Genomic DNA, 20,964 nt, shown 5'->3' with positions numbered 1-20,964 from the left:
CTTATAATTTTCACCCGAATCAAAGCCTTCATTCTAGCAGGGAATGATCATTCTGTACATGCTCACAAACTCTACTTCCTATAGCACTTGCATTTCTACCTGTTCCTTAAACCTCGCCCCACCGGCCGAGAGAAGCAATTCTAGTCTACCTATAGAACAAACGACCACTGATGGAGAGCAAATTACAACACTGAAACAACAGACGTATCCCAAATCCACAAAAAATAATCGAAACAATTAACAATTGTCACCGATGCTCAGAGCAATTGCCGGAGCTGCTGGTTTTCTTTCCGGAGAGACTTAACTTCTTTCATCAGCTCAGCTTGGTTTTCCAGCATTGCAGTCATCACATTTGACATTTCTGTCTGTGAAATGATTCCAGAAAATGCATTAGGAACTACATGAAAATGAAAAGGGAACAACAACATAGCAGATGCGTACCTCTTGCATATGAAATTGCCTTAAAATTTCTATATGAAGGTTCCTCATATCTTCGTGTATGGATTTCTGAAAAGAATCGAGAGTTTCTTCTAGAGTACGTTGAAAAATCTGAAATGTAAAGGAACTTCCCTGCTGTGCATCTTGTTGGGATGCATTTTGGAGATGTGAACTTCCACCCTGTCACAATCATCATCATCGAGTTAACAATAATATTCTAGCACAACAGTAAAGGGCAACATGATAAACATCGGTGGTGGCTTCTCCTAACAAATTCCATCACTGGTTTCCAATTTGAATGACAGCATAAAATCAAGAGGTGAAAGCATGTAATATGAGCAAAATCAAAGGCGATGACAGATCCAATAAATCTGTTACCCATACATTCACTGCTGGAAGAATCCCTGATTCTGTGGCAGTTGATGTATCTGACTTTGACAGGAAGCTATTCAACAGTTCTTCTCTGCTTTCGGCTCCTGTTTTCTTTGTTTTTGGCGAACTCACTGCTGGGGACGTTCGATCATTGAAGTTAGATGTAGTGCTTATCCTCTCTGCATAAGTTGAGAATCTCCTAGGCAAGGTCAAAGATGTTAGTGAATCAAGGTTAGCCTGTCCCAGGAGGGCTTTGTTACCAGGGGACATAGGCATGGCACTTGAAGAAATGTGTTCTGGAAATCCTAATGAAGTCTCCTGAATGGAAGACAAATCTTTGGTGCGCAAATTTGCAAACTTTGTTGTTAAAGACATATCTGGCAGTCCAGATAAAGTTGATCCTGATGTCTGAGCCGACATCCCAATGCGAGATGTAAAAGCGATTGGCTGGCGGAACTTATCAGAAAATCTCTCACCACCCCAAGCTTCTGGAGGGGTGATGGATGGGTCTTCGCTCTTGGAAGACGGTGCAGGAGTTGATTCTAATAGTGCAAATGACGATTTTATGTCATCCTGCACCAAGGAATAACGCAAATTATCATTCAGGACAATGCATATGCAACAAAGGCATCATGAAATTTAACACCCCCACCCCAAAAATAGCAAATGAATTTACTAATTAGGAGTAACTACACTCTAGCTGCCTAGCATACATGGTTACGTTTAATCTTCTAACATTTCATTTGGTTTACCATTTACAGAACAATAAAGACATGCTAGTCCAGAAATCATAATGGTAAGAACTGAACTTGTTAGTCGAAAAAACAATTGTAAAGAAGATTAAAATAGTTATACTTAGTGTAGATAATATCGTTTGTTCAAAAAAAAAAAAAAAATTGGAACATTTCACATTAAGCATTCATCCAAGAAAATTAAAGATATGGATAACTGAGACCTGTTTAGATGTTGAACTGGGTTTCCAATCAAATATTGGATGATCACTGGCCCCATCTTCTGCAAAAGGGAATCTCCTACCGGACAAATTATCCTTCTTTGATTTGTCATCATCCCAAAGTTTGTCAAGAGAAGGTGTGATTGGATGAACGTCCACAAGAGGGGAGAACACCTCCATATCATCCTTGAAGTTATAAGTAGATCGAGGAGGATGCAATCTATGCAATGTTCCACCAGGCCATAAACGGCCTCGTTGTGGTGTATCCTCTCCAGTAGATACACAAAGTATGCTTGATGTTAGTCCACTGCCAGCCGCTGTAACTGAAGATGTCTCTGCAGATAAACTTGAACGGCCTGAATTTCGAGAACTAGATACTGCCATAGATAGAGGAAGACTTGATGAAGTCACAGAAGGAAGTTGGTCTGGCATAAGGATTGAATCTTCAACAGCATTTCCTAAAAGAGCAGTCTCAACAGTACAATTGCTTTCATTTACAACGACAGGTTTTGACCTTTGCCAGCATAGACTTGTAACAGCCTGATGAATACTATAAACGATTAGTACAAACAAAGTGAAACACCCTACTGAATCATACATGTAGACTACTTGTTAAAAACTAAACACCCTATTGTGTGTCCCCATGAGAACATCCTTGTGATATATCTACCTAACCAGGGATGCTCGAAAGTTTGAGCCCGACCCTTAATACTCATGATGAGGTACCTTGATCCTTGCTAATGAAAACGACACCTAGTGTTAAATAATTTGGAATTTATAAAGGATAGGAAAATAAAAAATACTAGAGACAACACAAGTTTTTCCAAAATTCAATGTTTCAAGGAACAGTGCAGAGAGAGAGAGAGAGAGAGACCTCTGAACTACTATAAGCACGAATACCAGTGAAAGGCTCTGGTTTACCACGGACATCGTAGAACACCACATCACCACTGCTTGTCCCAGCTGCCAATACCCAACCATCATCTCTAAATGCCAATGAAGAGAAAGGTGCTTTATAGGAAATACAATGTGAAGGTTGTCTCGACCCTGTGTCGTAAGTATACAACTTCTTATCAAGCCCGACTGTAGCAAACATCTATTAAGAGGAAAATATTTTGAACATCAGAAGGCCTAGTTAATACCTCTCTACATATTGACTCTAAGAAAAATCTTCACAATTTAGTAGCACATGATAAATAGCCTTCTTGTCTTATAAAAAATAATGGACTACAAAATGTAAAGTTATATGTATTTATGAGACCTTGTCATTAGATGGAGAGAAACTGATACCAGCAGTTGGTGCAGAATGCTGCTTCAGCCAAGAAACCTGCATAAAAGATTTGAAAAAGGGAAGATCAGAAGAAAGAAACAAACCAATTCAATTATAAGTAAAACATAAACTAAGAGAAACAAGAGTCAATGGGGGAAGTGAGTATTTTTCAACTTAACAACAATGCCTAGATTTAATACAGCGGAAGTGATAAACAAGAAAGTTAACAAAGGGATAATACTTGACCATTACTGCTATCAAAGATCAATGCTCTCTTTGGGTTTGGGGAGTTGGAAAGTTGTCAAAAAAAAAATGGAAACGTAACTAATCTCTATTTCAAATATGCCTGTTTTCCATGACCGGGAACAAAATTTAATTTCCATCTCCCAACGGGAATGCAAACACAAAAGACCAAGACAACCCAGCACAGCATCAATATTTGATTAAACCTACTACAAACCTTTGGGCTACGAGCGGTTGTGTCCCACAAATGTACAGACCCGCCATCACCTGCTGTCACAAGAAGGTGTCGGCTAATCCGGGAATAGTCAAGCACTCTTAGTACCTGGTCTTAAAAACCAGCAAACAACCAATTAGGTTGGAAACTAAGGACTCAAAGCCGCAAAGACCACGGTAATATTCAGCGGAAAGATTCAACGAGAAGACAACCTGTTGATTGGGGTCCTTGAGTTCAGTAGTCCTTGCACCAGATGCAAGGTTGTGAAGTATGAGGTCCCCATTAAGACTGATGGAAGCCAAGTGCTCATCTTTGCAATTGTACATTGCACCCGTAATCGTACTAGAGTGACCCCTCAACCATTTGATACATCGCTTTCTCTGCAAATCCCATATTCTTACAACCTGACCGGTTCCACCGGAACAGATGTATCTAGAAACCTTGTTACCGAAGCTGAGAGCCAATATTGACTCCTGCATAAATAGTTCCACCAGCAGAATATCAACTACCAACCCAACACATTCTCTCAAGCATTTATTTTTTCACATTACTGTCACACCAAATCTACTTCAATTATATAATTGTAACTGAATTACCTCAATGCCGTCTCCGCTTTCGGTTCCGGCCAGCGGAATGGTGCCCATGCTCTTCCCATTCTTATTCCACAACGATATCTTCTTGTCATCTCCAGCACTAGCCACCACCATATCTGCAAAACACAACCCACATCGAATAAACTAACCCCACTGTTTGGCAGCTAAGAAAATGCAGCAAAAATTGACCAAAATTTTCTCGTTTACAAAGATCAAATTTTTTTTTCAAAGCCTACAAACACAGACAGCAGAAAGCAAAACCCATCATCCAATTGAGGGGGGAGAGTAAGAGAGAGAGAGAGAGAGAGAGACTGACTGGTGTGATTCCACTTGAGCGAGTTGACGTGGGAACCAGGAGAAGGAGTGTAGCTCAAAACGAGGGGATCGGCGGACTTGTCCGACACATCGAAGAGCTTCACGGTGTCACCGCCGCTTGCTGCCAGCAAAGTCATCGACGGATCCAACCCAGTACTCATTGTCCCCCTCTTTCTTCCCAACTTTTCCGATTTGTGTTTTCTTTCCTTCTTTCTTCGAATCTACCAAGCTCCAATTCCCCGGAAAATTCAGTTGTAAGTATTTCTCGGATTGTTTTTGAAAATGAGGTCGAAGAAATTGTGAAATAAAATCACGAAAAGGAAGTGGTGGTTTTTAAAAATTTTTGATTTATTTGTTTGAATTTAAAAAAAAAAGGGTTTTTGTCGAATGGGAAAAACCCTACTGAGAAATTGAAAAAAGGAGGGCGAAAATTTTAAATCTGGCAGAGAGGTAAAATAAGTGAGCCCTTTTACTAATTTAATATCTAATTTAATTAAATAAAATTTATCGTTTGATAGAAAAAAATTAAAAAAAAGTAATCAATACTTATTTTTTATATTCGATATACTACAGACTTCATTCATTCAAAATAAATAAACATATCTTAAACAAAACTGGCCACAGCCGTTTGATTCTGTAAGTTCTAAAGCGCTGCCCCGTACACCAAGTTCATAATAAAAATGGTTGAAATTAAAAATGGTTGAAATGATTTTTTTTTTAAGTATTCAATCATTTGTATTCAAACACTTCATGTACCGGATTGTATTTCCTGTATACTGAAAAATTTATCTTTCCATTAAAGGATTTGGGTGTTTGGCTCCTTAATGCAATGCAAATCACAATCTAACGCGTGCAAAAGTAATTCGTTACACCCCCAAAAAGAAACGTTTAGATGCACGTGTCAAACTGTGATCCATATATTTTCTTCACATTAACGGCCATATATAAATCAGCAAGATTGGAAAAAACAAAATTCATGATGCCTTGACCAAAATAATAAGATGCAACACAAACAGAGCCACCAGTAGCAATTGACCATTTCTTAACACCAAAAGTAAGCTTAAAGCGTCGTTAACAAACCGTTCAATCAATGAGTTATATTGCTAATACTCTAAGAAAACTGGAGACTTCTTTGGGGAGTGAAATGACGCCATTGCTGTTGGTCTCCATGGAAAGCACAGCATTGCGTCGACAGACCAAATTATATGTACACAAACGTTGCGGAATACGCATTACAGAGAAAGGGGAACGAGGAAATATAAAATGCTTCTGCCTCAGGCGACTCCAGAGTATTTCTCCCAACAACCAACTTCCATAGCTTCTCCCCAGCTTAAGTACTTGGATTCTACTAGAGATGAAGGAAAGTTCTGAGGTGGGCCAACCTTCATTTTCCGCCAAGTTGCCCCACAAAAGAAGGGAAAAACTGCCTGCAAGAGGACAAACAAGTAAATAAAGAGGGAAATGGCAGAAAGTTACAGACTGATGTGTTGCAATTAGCACATAGACTAGCATTGCAATCGGTCAACACACGATAAACAAGTCAAAGTTAACAAGAATCTGCATAATCACAAGGCTAGCGCCGGAACTACAGGATCTTTTCTACGAGCACTGTTCAGAATAGTAAAAAATCAAAGGGGTTGAAATTGGGCTCATTAAGATAGGGCCAAAATGACTTGCATCAATAAATTACAAACCAAGTACACTATGCAATACCTCAGTTTGCTCGACCCAAAATGTGCATCTTAACTGTAAAAAACAACCCACTCATACCATACTACTGCTTAGTAATGGACAATACTTGGGACCTGACTAACCAGGATCAATGATATCATAAAACATGTCTTCTTGTTTTTAAACCAATGATTGTCGAGTGAGTTCATTTATTGTGAAAGTGTGAAAAGTTCATTAAATTTTAAAACTCAATAGGAAATGTGTGGCAGTATTACTGGTCCATATGATTGAGAAAGGAAATTTGGTCCTGACTAGTAAGACCTAAGTATAGTAATGACTTCTACCAGATCATGAGGCAACAAGCATGTAGCTAGCAATACAACGAAGTCTGAAACAATTTGTTGTAGCAGGGGAACATCCGTCCATTGATCCATGCAAAACAATGTCTTCAAACTGATAACTAGCAACTGTAAGGTTATTCAAACCACATAGTTTGACACTAGACGACCAATGATGAAGACATGATCCAATGATATTGCCAAGCAAAAAGTGCCTTAAAGAAATCCAAATTATATTCATTGAAAGGCCAGTGTTTTGCTTCTGTTCTTAAAGAAAGACAACAATTCAAGTCACACTAGAAAATGTATCTCCTAAAGTTGAGAGGAGGGGGAGAGGGGAGAGAAAGAACCCTTACCGAAAAAATATTAGGTTCCAGTGAAATGGCATAAAAACTGCTGAGATATGTTAATTCCTAAAGATTAAATAAACCTACCTTTTCAAAGTAAAACCTCAAACGTGCATCTTCACGGTTTTCATGTTTAAAGAAATGTGGTCCCAAATGTTTGAAGACAAATAGGAAAAATAAACAACATAACTAATTGATGACCATATAAGAAATCAATGGAGCTTGAATTTATAGATTAATAAATAAATTAACAGAGTTTGTAAACTACACAAGCCTTCCAAGGATAAGAAGAATAACAAATAATTAATAACATTCACATATAGGTGCACATGAACCTTCACACATCTGGAAAATTAAAAAAAGTAAAGCAATAACATAGATGGCATATGGCATGGCACACTCACACCCAGCTAGTGTAATAAGTAATAATTCCCATATAGCTGCACATTCACTTACACAAATGCAACAGAACTAAACCAATAACATAGATAACATGACACGGACACACACACACACACAGAGCTAGTGAATGCAACAATAATCAGCTGACCTAGTTCAAGACTGGAGCAGTGGTATTGCAACATCACATTTTTGTTGACATCATGAACTTGGATTTTTTCTCAGCTGGCTTAAGAATCTGGAAAGAGCACATTAAGTTTTCATCTACACTCATCATTGCACCAGCATTGTCAAACTCACCACAGTAGTTGGGAGCTGAAAAAATTGTAACAAGTTGCCTGTCCGCAAAGAACTCATAACCATCTTCCACAACCTACAGAAAAAGAACTTGTTTCAGTTCCAAACGAAGTTAGCTTGAGTAGAACGAAAGGGAAGAAGAATAGTCACTAACCTGATGAGCACGACAAACAAGGTCCAAATCGTGTTTCATTAAGAATTCTGCCACCTTATCAGCGCCGAATGTATACGAGACACCTCTGTCATTCATTCCCCATCCCTTAACATCTCTACCAGGATCTGACCATAGCAAATCGCAAAGCAATCCAGTATCAGGAACAGCAGTTGGACGAGTCAAGTTTCTGATCTGATCCAAGTTTGTCAAATCAGGGGAAAGACCACCATGCATGCATAAAATTTTGTCATCTATAAGAGCTGCCACAGGAAGGCAGTTAAAGCTGTCTGTGAAGGATTTCCAAAGTCTCACGTTAAATCGTCGCTTGCACTCGTCATAGAATCCATAGATACGATTAATAGAAGCACATTCATGATTTCCTCTCAGCAGAAAGAAGTTCTCCGGATACTTAATTTTATAGGCAAGCAAGAGGCATATTGTTTCTAAACTCTGCTTGCCACGATCCACATAGTCACCTAGGAACAGATAATTTGCACTGGGAGGAAAACCACCATATTCAAATAGCCTTAAAAGGTCACTGTATTGTCCATGAATGTCACCTGTAGATAAAATGGAAAACTCAGGTCAGAAACGTAAAGCCTGGGACAAAAGGACAAGTATAACAGTGAACTTAAAAGAATAGTCGAAACAACCACAAACCTATGGGCTACAGTGAGCAAACTAGCGACTTTATCTGGAGATACAATCTGGAAATTTTTTTATATAATTAACTACCAAACCCTTGACTGATCTACTCACTCACTAATCACAGTCATAGTATGATGCATAATTTTTTAATCTTCAACCCTTATACTGTTGTCATACAAAACCTAAGTTCAGATTGCACCGAGTCACCTGTGTCAATGTTTTATCATGGTTACATGATAACCTTATTTCCCCAAATGAAGGTAAAAAAACACCAATAGTTTCAATGCACACAATATTGAACAATGCACACCAAGGATTTCAATTAAATTGGACAAACAGTTATGAAAAGAAACACACATGATAGCTCGGCAACTTAAAATTCCAAGCTCTTACTTCTACGAATGCAGTATTAGCAATTAAACACTAGAGTCGGATATCCAGATTTTTGCAGGAAATGGGAATAAACTAACACGAAATGGGTTATTGACCCCAACTTAAACAGCACATAACATCATCAAAAAGCCAAAATCTAGTCATAACTACATTAAATACAAGACAACTATCAACCCATTGTACAAGAAAAACGAGCACTTGTTTAGTAGAACATCAATAACCAGCAAATGAACACGCATATTCACCGTATGTATATAATTTACTAATGTAGCTTGCCACTGATAAAGCTAAGCTGAGCTACTTCTGCAACATATTTTATGTTTTCCCTTTCAAAGTAAAACTTTGATAATCGACAGAAAAATAAATATGGGTAAGCCATAAACTACAATATCAACCGCAAATAACTTCAAATCTAATCTGCCACAGTATTTCCCACAAGTAATTTCATATCAGACAAGTAATAAAAGAAAACCAATCAGAAAATCACACACAAAAAACCCATCAAAACATGCAAAATCACAAAAGAGGGAAAATTTTCAAATAGAATTTAGTGCCAGTAAAAATTTCAGGAAAATAAATTATATACTATATCGAAATGTATGTGGGTATCTAAAAACCCTACCGCAAATTTTGATTGGGGCTTCGAGCTCGAGCAAATTGGGCTGCTGAAGAAAGATTTCCCTGGAAGCGCCACAGAGCTGTTTGATCTCCGCCTCCGAGAGCTGAACCTGCTTACCCGGCCTGGCCAATCGGACCTCCGTGAGCCGCTTGATTATGTCGTCGAGCACGGCAGGGTCCATCCCTCCCTGGCCCTGCGATGCCATTCGGTTGGGTTCTCAGATCGTCCCTCGAACGGCTCAGATTTCTCCTCGAAAGAAACCCTAGAAATCCCAACTGCGAAAAAGGTCGCTCCTTTTCTACCTTTGGACTGAGCTGTTTTGTTATGGAGGTTTCTTTTCGAATTTTGGCCTTTTGGGTTTGGTTGGTGGTTTTTTCTTTTTGGGAAATATAATTTTGTATTAAAAAAAAAAGCGAAAAAGTGAATTTTCTCGGAATTAAGAGTGGGAAAATGGGAAGAGAAAGAAGAGAGGTATTTCAGTGTGTCGGAAATACTGCTCGGTACTAGAAGTGTAATCATATAATGAGTTGAATTTTTCATTTTTAATTTTTCAACCAAATGTATATAACATTTTCTATTTACGTTGTGTTCTCGACGCACTGAAATATCTTTTAGAAAAAGAAAGATGGGGATCAAAATGGAAATAAAAAATTAGGGTTTTTGATTGGGGAGAAGAAAGCGTCAAAAGATTTGAGGATGCGGACGGCTGCAACCCTACGTGACGGAGGTGCCTATAATAATCTGAGAGATGAAATGGAATGCGTAGAGCTGGGGACGACGTCGTTGTCTTGTACCCCACACAGTTGTCAACAATTTGGTAGGAAAGAACATGGCCTCAAGTTGCAAAGCCCATACAAAAGTTTAATCAGTTTGGTGGAGGTAACGACTTAAGGCCCAAAAACATTGTCGAAATATTAATTTTGGTAAAAATATTTTCAGAACCAGTTCTTATTAAAAATAAAAGTGAATTATGAAAAAACACTTAAAATGCTTCCTGCAATAAGCATTAAGTACTTCATGCACTTTTGGAATCTAAAAGTATTTTTTTCTAAATGTCTTTCAGTTATTTTAAAAGTTTTCAAACAAGTCTTTAGTCATAAGTATTGAACTCGTCATACATTAATTAAACTAAAAGGATGACAAGTTTTCATTCCAAGCATTGTTAGATTCCTTCATTAAAAGCACCGATGCTACTTAGTACTACGGTCTTGTGGTATTTGTTTTCACTTGGTAATGAAAGGTATTAGGTTTGAATCTCGTTGATGGCGAATTCGATATCAAATTAGGTTGTTCATTGGGTGGTTTAACCGAACTCCCCCTCTTCCTAATGTAAAAATATCGATTTACTAAAAAAAAGAAAGAAAAAAAAACACGGATGCCTTTGTTACCTCCACTGAAGAATTTACAATGACAAATTCAAATCTTAAATACGATAGTTGTTTACCAATAAGTATGACAAATTCACATCTTAAAGACGATAGTTGTTTATCAGCAAGTATGAGCACACAAGATACAATACGTAATCCTTTGACAATTTATATATCCGTGACAGGCAGTTACTCATACTCTATCAGGCTGTTGTAGACACCGCCAAGCTAGTACATTTCTTTGTTACCCAAGAAGCCGGAATGCACAATACGATTTCGTTTATATTCATCATCGCACCACCATTGTTACATTCATATATTGACTGCAGAAATTGGGGGCACGGTAACAAGTTGCTTGTTGGAGAAGAATTCATAACCGTCCTCCACGACCTAAACAACATTAAATCATTTGTTTGACGAGTCTCCAAAACGAGTGAGCTAATATGATATAATGAATGGTTCAATTTTAATTGTACCGAGGTCTTCTGTGATATAATCCAAAATCCGATAGCCGGTGTAATAAATATTAATATTCCCATATACCTGCACATGCACTTACACAAATGCAAACAGAACTACAACAATAAGGTAGACAACATGACTAGTTTGCGCAACAAACAATAATCTGCTGACCTGGTTCAAGACTGGAGCACTGGTTGTCACATCCCGGTCCGGGGCCCTATCGCATTCCTGGCTTGACTCCACCGTAGCACGATATTGTCCGCTTTGGGCCCCGACCACACCCTCACGGTTTTGTTTTTGGGAACTCATGAGCAACTTCTCAATGGATCACCTATCCTGGGAGTGTTCTAGCCCAAACTCGCTTAACTTCAGAGTTCCTACGAAACCCGAAGCCAGTGAGCTCCCAAAAGGCCTCGTGCTAGGTAGAGATGAGAATATACATATAAGGATCACTCCCCTGAGCAATGTGGGATGTCATAATCCACCCCACTTAGGGCCCCGACGTCCCCGTTGGCACACACGCGGCCAGGGTTAGGCTCTGATACCAAATTGTCACATCCCGGCCCGGGCCCCCATTACATCCCGTGCTCGACTCCACCGTAGCACGATATTGTCCGCTTTGGGCCCCAACCACGCCCTCATGGTTTTGTTTATGGGAACTCATGAGCAACTTCCCAATGGCTCACCCATCCTGGGAGTGCTCCAACCCAAACTCGCTTAACTTCAGAGTTCCTATGAAACCCGAAGTCAGTGAGCTCCCAAAAGGCCTCGTGCTAGGTAGAGATGAGAATATACATATAAGGATCACTCCCCTGAGCAATGTGGGATGTCATAATCCACCCCACTTAGGGCCCCGACGTCCCCGTTGGCACACACGCGGCCAGGGTTAGGCTCTGATACCAAATTGTCACATCCCGGCCCGGGCCCCCATTACATCCCGTGCTCGACTCCACCATATCACGATATTGTCCGCTTTGGGCCCCAACCACGCCCTCATGGTTTTGTTTATGGGAACTCATGAGCAACTTCCCAATGGGTCACCCATCCTGGGAGTGCTCCAACCCAAACTCGCTTAACTTCAAAGTTCCTACGAAACCCGAAGCCAGTGAGCTCCCAAAAGGCCTCGTGCTAGGTAGAGATAAGAATATACATATAAGGATCAATCCTCTGAGCAATGTGGGATGTCATAATCCACCCCACTTAGGGCCCTGACGTCCCCGTTGGCACACACGCGGCCAGGGTTAGGCTCTGATACCAAATTGTCACATCCCGGCCCGGGCCCCCATTACATCCTGTGCTCGACTCCACCGTAGCACGATATTGTCCGCTTTGGGCCCCAACCACGCCCTCATGGTTTTGTTTATGGGAACTCATGAGCAACTTCCCAATGGGTCACCCATCCTGGGAGTGCTCCAACCCAAACTCGCTTAACTTCAGAGTTCCTATGAAACCTGAAGTCAGTGAGCTCCCAAAAAGCTTCGTGCTAGGTAGAGATGAAAATATACATATAAGAATCACTCCCCTAGGCGATGTGAGATGTCACACTGGTACTGCAATCATTACATTTTTGTTGACATCATTAACTTGGTTTTTTTCTCGGCTGGTTTAAGAATCTGGAAAGAGCGCATTAAGTTCTCATCAGTTCTGATCCAAGTTTTTCAAATCGGAGGTGTTATCATCCATAATTGCCACCTGCACTCATCATAAAGTAGTTGTCTGGACTTAGGCTTATTTTTTCCAAGGGTAATGTCTCTTGAAACTCGACCAATCTCACATTCTCCCTTAAAACTCAAATTTCGTTACTTAACACTCTGATCTCGATATTCCCTTTACTTTGGCGCTATCTGTTTACTCTGTTAAATTTGCTGACGTGGCTGCTTATGTGGCGTTCATGTGGCATTAATAGAAAAGGTTATTGGTCAATTCACCCTTTATTTACCTAATGGTAACAAACTTAAAAGGGAGAAAGGTAAAGCCAAAATTCTCCTCTTCCCCTCCCCCTTCCCCAGCGTCACCTCCATTTCAGCTTCTTCAAATAACGTCAGAGCAACTCCAATAGAGGCTTCAAATGAGGTGTCGCAGGGCTCCAAGATATCGAGCCAAAGGCTCTCGAAAACTTCTAAATTTGTTTCCCAGGCAAAATCAAATGAACCCAAAACTTCATCAAAATTCATAATTCGACCGTACATATTGAATATTAAGAAGAAGGCGGCAATGATTGTCCATCAAAATTCAACAGAAATTTCACCTTGTTGATTAAGAACAATCAGAAGATGAACTATAATATCGTGGTTGGTAAAATAACGAATGGAATGCAGAATCAGTATCCTCACTCCTAAACTTACTTGTCCTGACGAAAAGCTGCCTTTTTCTTCATAAACAATTCCGTAATCCTGCTTGAGTTAATATTCTTTTTCACATTAATCGCCGATTTTTTCTTCTCACCCTCGAATGATGCCCTTGAAACCTGCACGCTTAGTTTCGGATTCTTGAGTGCGAAGGCCTCAAATTGAACAGAAAAAACTACGTCACTCATGTTTATGGCAATGTAGTCCAGCACACTGTCCTTCAGTGCTTGGTACGAGCAAGCATCCGCAACCTCCAGAGCATCAAGAGCATTGGCTGAACTCAGGGAGTTGAGCATATGACGCACACAAAATCTGCCCAAGTATGGTATTCCGTACTTAGTCGCTGCGACTGACAAGGAGAAGACATGCTTGTTCATTTGATAAGCAGGTCCGCATTATAGAGGAAATCCACGAGAGACTTGAGCTCTTCGTGATTCAACTCAGGCAGTGTTATGTTGTCCACCTGGTTTGTTGGAGCTTTGGAGCATCCCTCCGTGTTTGGATTGTTCAAGATTTTCGATCTTGTTGCCTACAGTCAGAACTCAGAATAACAATGATTAATTGACCTAGTACAAGTTACGGATCATAGTCCAGACACCAAAGTTAAACACACTCGGTAAGTACTAGTAGAAGATACATGATCGGATACATATTCCGAGCCTCTACATTTAGACGATTTGCAATCAATACCGATCCAATGCAATTCATTGTCGATCTTGTGAAATACGCAAAAACCGCATAACTTGTAAATGCAGAGGATCGGGATTCGATTCTGAGAGTGAGATGGAGTGTATACCAATAAGAGTTTATGTGCAGGTAAAGGAGGCCCATTGTCACCCGGATGAAGTAGTATGTCAGTGGGAGTATGATCTCTGTATGCAGGGGCAAATCCATTTATGTATTCAATCTTTTCATTGAGTTCTTCCAAATCTAATGTTTCAAATTTCCTTTTTTGGAGTAAACCTTCTGATGTTTGTTTAGCATTACTTGCCTCCCTGAGATCCTGAGGAGCAAAGGAAATTAAAAGGATATCACAAAATGATAAAATGAGAAGCCAATCAACGAGGTCCAGACATCGATCATCATAAATGATTTTTTTAGGACTCGGAGAAGTGATTTCTACAGGTTTATCTTGTTCATATTCTTATTTATTTCTCGTTTTTGAATGAGTCAAAGGAGATTTAAGAAACAAAAACAAACATGGATGTACAAAGGGGAAACAAGTGTGTTGATATTATTTTCCTTTCTTAATCTTGTGAACACAACATGGAAATTGATGCGTGGGATTTGATGCTATTGTGTGCGTGAAATTGAACTTTTTTTTTACAAATATTAAAAAAGAACAATGCTTTGGCTTCGCAAAATTGTGATGGAATTCTCAAAATACTTGGTGGCCAATTTGTAAAATTTCGCATTTATGATCGGAAACGTTCATGTTATAATTCATTCTGTAAAGATCATCAATCAATTAAAACTATTGTCGTTTAATCAACCAACAATAATAGATAGACTGTTTGTAATGATTTTACCGATTCCAACCATCATATTTATACCAATCCGTCCAGATGATCTCACATTTTATTGAATTTTTTTATAGTAAAAGTCTTGATGTAATCTCTATAATATGTAATGTTTCGATTATAAGTACAAAGGTCCGTTAATAGAAGTGTTTATGAGGGGGAATTCATTTCCCAAATTTTGAGGAACCAAGTATTATTGTATAAAAAAGGAACCATAAAGCCATCCTGAGTTTTTAATAGAAGTGAAACGGATGTAAAGAGATAAATCAGTTAACATTGGCAAGCATTTATATTTTGTGGTTTACTGGACTAGCGTACCTTTTCAGCAGAGGTCAACATTGGCAAGCAAGGAACTTTACCGTCGCCAAGGCTCGTCTCCGGAAGCGAAGATCCATCCCACGGTTTCTTATCCGCACTATCGGCATCTCGGGGCTCACTCAAACTGCTACTTTTTGTCTCAGGCACGGTGGCTCCGCCCAAATTGAGGCGTTTCACGGTGTACCCCTTGACGCTTGATCGAAAACCACCAGTCATAGTGTCAGGCACTGATACCAACAACATAATCAACGTTTGAATTAATCGCTAATGAGTAGTTAATTAAAAGCAGTTTAATCAGATACTTGTAACAAATATGCATAAACTTACCAGGTTTCCAACTTGGGATCACTCCAGCTCTTCAAGTAATTAAACGCAGAGGATGAGAGGTGAAGAGAGAGCTATTGGACAGAGGTAGAGTCAAGAGTGGGTGCGGCAACGACCAACGACTCGCCTACTGATCAATGAGTCAATGTATAATCAATTTTAAAATGTTTTTGTTACAATTAGATGAAACATACGAGAAATTTTTAGTTGTAACGGGAACACAAATCGTACACCATGTGTTTTAATATGAGCGGTGGAAAATTTTATTTTTTAAGTTATTAACTTTTTAGCATACATATCTCATTTCTCAATTTAGATGATGTTTTTGTAAAAGTCTCACTTCTTAATTTCTGCGTGTTAACCTTGCGCAGGCCATGCTAATGTTAATTGATGATGCTGGTGTATGGTCTCGTTTCTCAATTTAAATTATATCATGTTAATCTTTTCTGTATCGTTCCAATTATATAGGATGTCTCCAAGAGGACAAGCTGTAATATAAAGAGTTTAAAGCCACTGCCGATGTGGGACTCGCGCTTTCTTAAGTAATCGGTTTTAGGGGCGGGGAGTTCCACGGACTTGCGGGATCTAAGAAATTTGGTTTTTTCTTCGAGACAATGGAAGGGAAAGTGATCTGTTACCGCTGAAGCAACTAAGATCCCACAAATTCATGCAGCACTCCTCAGCCTTGAGACCTTTCTTATGTGTAAAACTATGAAATGGTACTTTTAAGAGACAGATTATCAACGGTTATTTTTCGCCTAAAGAAGTCTTGGAACTCCTATACCATAACCCTTTGAGGTCAAAATCTTGAATCTGTTGCTATTCATGAACGTCCAAATTAAATGAGTAGCTTGCTGTACAGGGGAGAAAGGAAAGTCGATAAACCAAGAGTTCGGTTACCTTATCATGTCATCTAACATACAGTTGTAGCCAAAGGAGTATGAGATTTTCATGTCATCTAACATACATTTGTAGCCAAGTGGTATATTTCTTTAATTACCTCTTCAAACTAGATAGGTGAGAACAAATTAGGTCACAAATGACAATAATATATAAGGTTTCCGAGACAAACAAATTTCTTCAATTTCCAGCCGTTGGATCAGTGAATTGAAGAAGATCAATGAATAAAAATAACAAGAGTGTGCATGAGGTAAAAATAGGAAGGTAAATAGCATTACCCTATGAATGTATAAGCTTCAGCCCTGTAGGGATTTTTATGAAGAATGAAATGAAAAGCTGCCTCTTCCCTTTTAAACTCCCAGCACAGTTTCAATTTATTTTACATTTTCACTCCTTTGAACTGATCGGAACATTGAAGTAGCCAAACATCTTCAAGCCATTGACAAATATGTTGCAGCATGGCAATTTCTCATGGACCACTGACTCCATAGTTGTTTTCTGAAAGCTTAAAAGACGCTTTGGCTTCCACACCAGTTCTTGCACTTCCCGATTTCATAAGCAATTTGTGATTTTTCTATTTTCCATTCTCTAATTTAACGCAATGTTTTGTGCTCTGGGGCTTTCCTTCCAGATTCAATTATAAGCCAAATGCAATGACTAAAAGGTAGAGAAGTTTTCGTTCCAACATATGTAGGTTTCTTAATTAATCATTCATTCAGCAAATCCCCATCCTTAAATACAGGTCTAGTCCCTATATCAAACCAGCCCCTTGTCACTTATAGGAAAATGATAAATATACATCATTTTTAGCTTTTCATGCACTTTGGTGGCCAGAAATAGAGAGGAGAGTGAGATGAAAACCTAAATTGTATCTAGTACATTAAGGTACTAATTAATTGTGGGTTTTGGGATGAACCAGCCGTCTACAATAGCTGCCACAGGAATGCAGTTAAAACAGTCGTTGAAGAGTTCCCAAAGCCTGTCATCACGTTCGGTTCTCAAACTTCTTGCATATCTCTTATTTGTAGCACATTCATTATCTTCCCTAAGAAGAAAAACGTTGTTCGGATACTTAACCTTATAAGCAAGCAAGAGACATATACTCCCATTCGCAAATCCATTAAGTCACCCAAGAACACGTAACCTAAACATTTGGCACTGCCAGGAAACCCTCGATTAGCTTCCGTGATGGTACACTCCCAGGCTTTAAACTGCGTTGATATTTCTGTAGTAATTTCTTCGCCTGGAAAATTTCTTAGTAAATTTTACTAATTAATTAAGGCAAAATATAAACTGTAAAACAACATGCAGGATGTAGCTAGGTAGGGTTTAGGGTTTTTAGCAAGCTGACGTACAGATAATTCTGATAGGTGATTTAAGATCAAGTATATATTGGGCTGGCCAAGGATAATTTCTGTGGAACAATGACAGAGCTGCATCATCTCAGACTCAGAGACCAGACTTAAGTACGGCCATGCAGCTGTATAAAATCGTCTGATTATATATATCGTCCAGTAGGGCAGGATCCATTCCTCCGATCCATTTATGAGGAGTTTCTACGAATTCTAACTGCAGGCACGGACAATATATACATAAAATTCTAACTCCAACCATAAATGCGTACGTGCATAGGTACAGAATATTAGATGTTGGAGGAAATATTTACTTCAAAATTAGAGGCCGCAGAGCTCAGCCATGGTAGGTCATGAGGAACTTCAGCTGGCTTCTTATCTAAGCAACCACCAACAGCAGCTAATTGGGTCTCACTCCTCAAATGTCTAGTTATGGTCTCATTCTCTTTGTTCTCATCTATCGGCTCCAACGTCAAAGTGACGCGTTTCACATTAATGCATCCTTTCACGCTTGTGCGAATCCCACCACTCATGGCGCTATATGCCAGGCAACTGAAAACAACCGCAAGTAGGAATTGGTCTATTTAGAATACGGACATCCTGATAAACTTTCTAGGTCCAACATGGTCCACCATTGATGTAACCGATATTGTTTTAACTTAATGATCTATTATTAGGTGTTGAGTTTTATCACAAAAGATATTAGTAATATTAGGAGTGGAAACTCCTATAAATTAATTATATATTATCTTGTCATGTGATTGTAGTAGAATGTAGTAGTATCACGAAGTTCTACGAATAAAGCTCTAGATTGATCGTCTAATTATTCAAAAGCCATAAATACATGCATCCATTCAAATCAATCACATACTAGTATGCTCCCATTCAATTATTTGACAGCATAAACAACATTATTACGAAGCTACTCGCTTCTGAGATCACTATTGAACTTAAGGCACAAACCAAGAAACACCAAAATGGGGAACTTTAAATCAAACATGATAGGAAAAGATTTTCATTTTTTCCAAAAAATGGGGATTAGTTGTTGGACCTACTCCACATCGAGCTTAACGATCCGTACCGTTTATTTTGTAAGTCTCGATTCATAGATCATTCTTGCAAAAATTCAATACAATCCGAAACTATTTGCCCATTTAATTATCATGATAAAATTTCATTATTTCTTACAAAACAAAGTTTTCGTCAATTTCTTTTAACTCAATTAGATGTCTCAAATATTTATGATTTGGCTAATATTTTGCAAGGATGATCTATGAGGTGCAACTTGAAACATAGACAGCTCGGTCATTGAAATTCAATGTGGTGTGGGCCCCACAACTAATCCCTATTTTTTAATGAAAATAAAGATCTCTTCCCATGTAGGATAAATATACATACATACATACATACATACATACATATATTATGAGATCACAACAAATTAAGAAAAACATATATATATATATGTGTGTGTGTGTGTTATGAGATCACAACAAATTAAGGAAACCCAACTTAAGAAATTAAAGATATATATGCAAGAACAAAATTCTAACTGTACGATCTTATATAATATAACAAAGAACCAGTAACAAAGCTCAAGAATCATTATCTACCTCAAAACCATGAATTAGAGAAAGTTAATTCAATGAAATACGAAATGATGTAAAATCAAAAGAATAATTAGGACAAAACTAACAAAGCCCAGACACTAAAAATGTAAAAATATGCATGATTTATAAAAGAAAGAGATTATATGAACAAGTAAAGGCTATTGAACTGAATTAAAAAAGAAAACTGACAAGCTTTGATCTTTTGTTGGTCAACTCACAAGCTTTGATCAAGAGTAAGAAATGCAGCAAACAATGAGAGAGCAAGAAGAAAGAGAAAGCCATTGGATTTGGATCGAGAGAACGAGAGACCGTAGACTTGCCGCGTCAAGAAGTCTCGCCCGTTGACCAATTGACAAATTTTTATCACGTTTTGTAATTGCATGGTTGTATATTAAGGACGTAGGGTAAAAAATTATGTACGATGAAATAGATTCAGGCTATAATAATACATATCACTTAGTGACACGAATTGTATCAAAACTATTACAACTTATATTCCAACATATGTGAAATCTACCGTTGATTTTCTTTATCACTTAGTGGTGCATACTATAAAATTAATAAAAATTGGTTATAATAAATAATTAGTAATATCAAATCACAGTATGCTGGTGACACATCAAAATTTGTCACTAAAACATGTCCTCATATATGAACTTCTATGCATTTGGAATTTGGAGGGCTGAACCCGGCAACCAAAACATCTATTGAGGGATCACCCTAGGCAAGTGGCTCTTTATTAAAGTGGTGAAAAAGTATTGAGTCTTTGCATGACAACGTGGGTTCAAACTATGTCAGTGACTAATCTAACGTCTAATCTAACAAAACCTATTCTTTAAAAAAAAAAAAAAGAAAAAAAAAAAAAAAAAAGAAAGAGATCACCCTACTTCAAGCAATAACTGAACCACACACTCCTTGCAACCCCCAACTCTAAAAAAGCCCTTATGTATATTCAGCCTAAACCACGAGCAAAATGGAGTCATTTGTTCCATAATGTGGTCTGACTTCTGATCGCTTCCTCTTTTCACGTCAGCAACAAATTCTAAGTTAACTTTACTTTAAAGAAAGGCATCTGCAACGCACGGTTTTCAATTTCCATATGCATGCAGGCATGGCATCTACAACTGCAACCCTAAACCCGAAAATAAATATATTGCATGCTCTTTACCAGAATCTTAATTAGCATCTAACATCAACTGCTTCTTACTAACAATTTCTCCTTAACACACAAAAGAAATGATTAAATATTTGTAGATCTCAAGCTGAGAATAAAATTCAAATGCGTACAACTGCCATAGCAATTCAGATTTCTCAAAGTAAAAAAGCTCCTAGCTATAGGCTGCCAAAAGTTCTGTGAATATGGTTCAAGTCACAACCTATTGGCTAGAGATTATATTCCTAGGAAGATTTATTTCTGGTGTGATTGTCAAACCGTTATGTGATTTAACCAAATTATGTACACAATAAAACATTTTTCTTTAGTATATTATACCCTAAAAT

General features: G+C 38.4%; 2 protein-coding genes, 1 long non-coding RNA gene and 2 pseudogenes across 4 annotated transcripts; all 5 read right to left on the bottom strand.

The window, feature by feature from the left end:
• Positions 1-7: 7 nt before the first annotated feature.
• LOC137720575 (protein NEDD1) lies at positions 8-4,924 on the bottom strand. Its single transcript, XM_068459660.2, has 10 exons — positions 4,399-4,924; positions 4,086-4,198; positions 3,702-3,962; positions 3,493-3,597; positions 3,024-3,089; positions 2,637-2,858; positions 1,766-2,302; positions 823-1,383; positions 442-618; positions 8-365 (listed from the first exon to the last, which is right to left on the bottom strand). Exons 1-10 carry the CDS (start codon positions 4,556-4,558, stop codon positions 258-260), a joined length of 2,310 nt encoding a protein of 769 aa, XP_068315761.2. The 5' UTR covers positions 4,559-4,924; the 3' UTR covers positions 8-257.
• Positions 4,925-5,394: 470 nt separating this feature from the next.
• LOC137720352 (serine/threonine-protein phosphatase PP1 isozyme 4) lies at positions 5,395-9,996 on the bottom strand. The gene is made up of 4 exons (XM_068459412.2): positions 9,267-9,996; positions 7,604-8,163; positions 7,304-7,525; positions 5,395-5,824 (listed from the first exon to the last, which is right to left on the bottom strand). Exons 1-3 carry the CDS (start codon positions 9,466-9,468, stop codon positions 7,337-7,339), a joined length of 951 nt encoding a protein of 316 aa, XP_068315513.2. The 5' UTR covers positions 9,469-9,996; the 3' UTR covers positions 5,395-5,824; positions 7,304-7,336.
• A 3,233-nt stretch (positions 9,997-13,229) lies between these two features.
• Positions 13,230-15,739, bottom strand: LOC137721499 (BTB/POZ domain-containing protein At1g01640-like; annotated as a pseudogene). The gene is made up of 4 exons (XR_015962803.1): positions 15,606-15,739; positions 15,279-15,505; positions 14,237-14,443; positions 13,230-13,969 (listed from the first exon to the last, which is right to left on the bottom strand). The product of XR_015962803.1 is annotated as a BTB/POZ domain-containing protein At1g01640-like (transcript).
• Positions 15,740-15,931: 192 nt separating this feature from the next.
• On the bottom strand, positions 15,932-16,087 carry LOC137721591 (U6 spliceosomal RNA; annotated as a pseudogene).
• Positions 16,088-16,686: 599 nt separating this feature from the next.
• Positions 16,687-19,751, bottom strand: LOC148699041 (uncharacterized). The gene is made up of 4 exons (XR_015953015.1): positions 19,654-19,751; positions 18,169-18,406; positions 17,858-18,071; positions 16,687-17,745 (listed from the first exon to the last, which is right to left on the bottom strand). It is a non-coding gene; the product is annotated as an uncharacterized LOC148699041 (long non-coding RNA).
• Positions 19,752-20,964: the final 1,213 nt, after the last annotated feature.

This window comes from Pyrus communis, chromosome 1, assembly GCF_041283825.1.
Source record: "Pyrus communis isolate YQ-2024b chromosome 1, ASM4128382v1, whole genome shotgun sequence".
Lineage (NCBI taxonomy): Eukaryota > Viridiplantae > Streptophyta > Magnoliopsida > Rosales > Rosaceae > Pyrus > Pyrus communis.
The sequence above is the reverse complement of the archived record's forward strand: the minus strand, read 5'-3'. Positions and strand labels throughout refer to the sequence as shown.

Bases quoted from the DNA above. Each gene is read 5' to 3' on its own strand.
- LOC137720575 (XM_068459660.2), bottom strand. From the start codon at position 4,558: ATGAGTACTGGGTTGGATCCGTCGATGACTTTGCTGGCAGCAAGCGGC. The intron at 3,963-4,085 runs GTAATTCAGTTA...CTATTTATGCAG, and splicing joins AAAGCGGAGACGGCATTGAG to GAGTCAATATTGGCTCTCAG. The intron at 3,090-3,492 runs GTTTGTAGTAGG...TCTTTTATGCAG, and splicing joins CAACCGCTCGTAGCCCAAAG to GTTTCTTGGCTGAAGCAGCA.
- LOC137720352 (XM_068459412.2), bottom strand. From the start codon at position 9,468: ATGGCATCGCAGGGCCAGGGAGGGATGGACCCTGCCGTGCTCGACGAC. The intron at 8,164-9,266 runs GTAGGGTTTTTA...TTTTATCTACAG, and splicing joins AGCCCCAATCAAAATTTGCG to GTGACATTCATGGACAATAC. The intron at 7,526-7,603 runs GTTAGTGACTAT...CTTTTTCTGTAG, and splicing joins TTGTTTGTCGTGCTCATCAG to GTTGTGGAAGATGGTTATGA.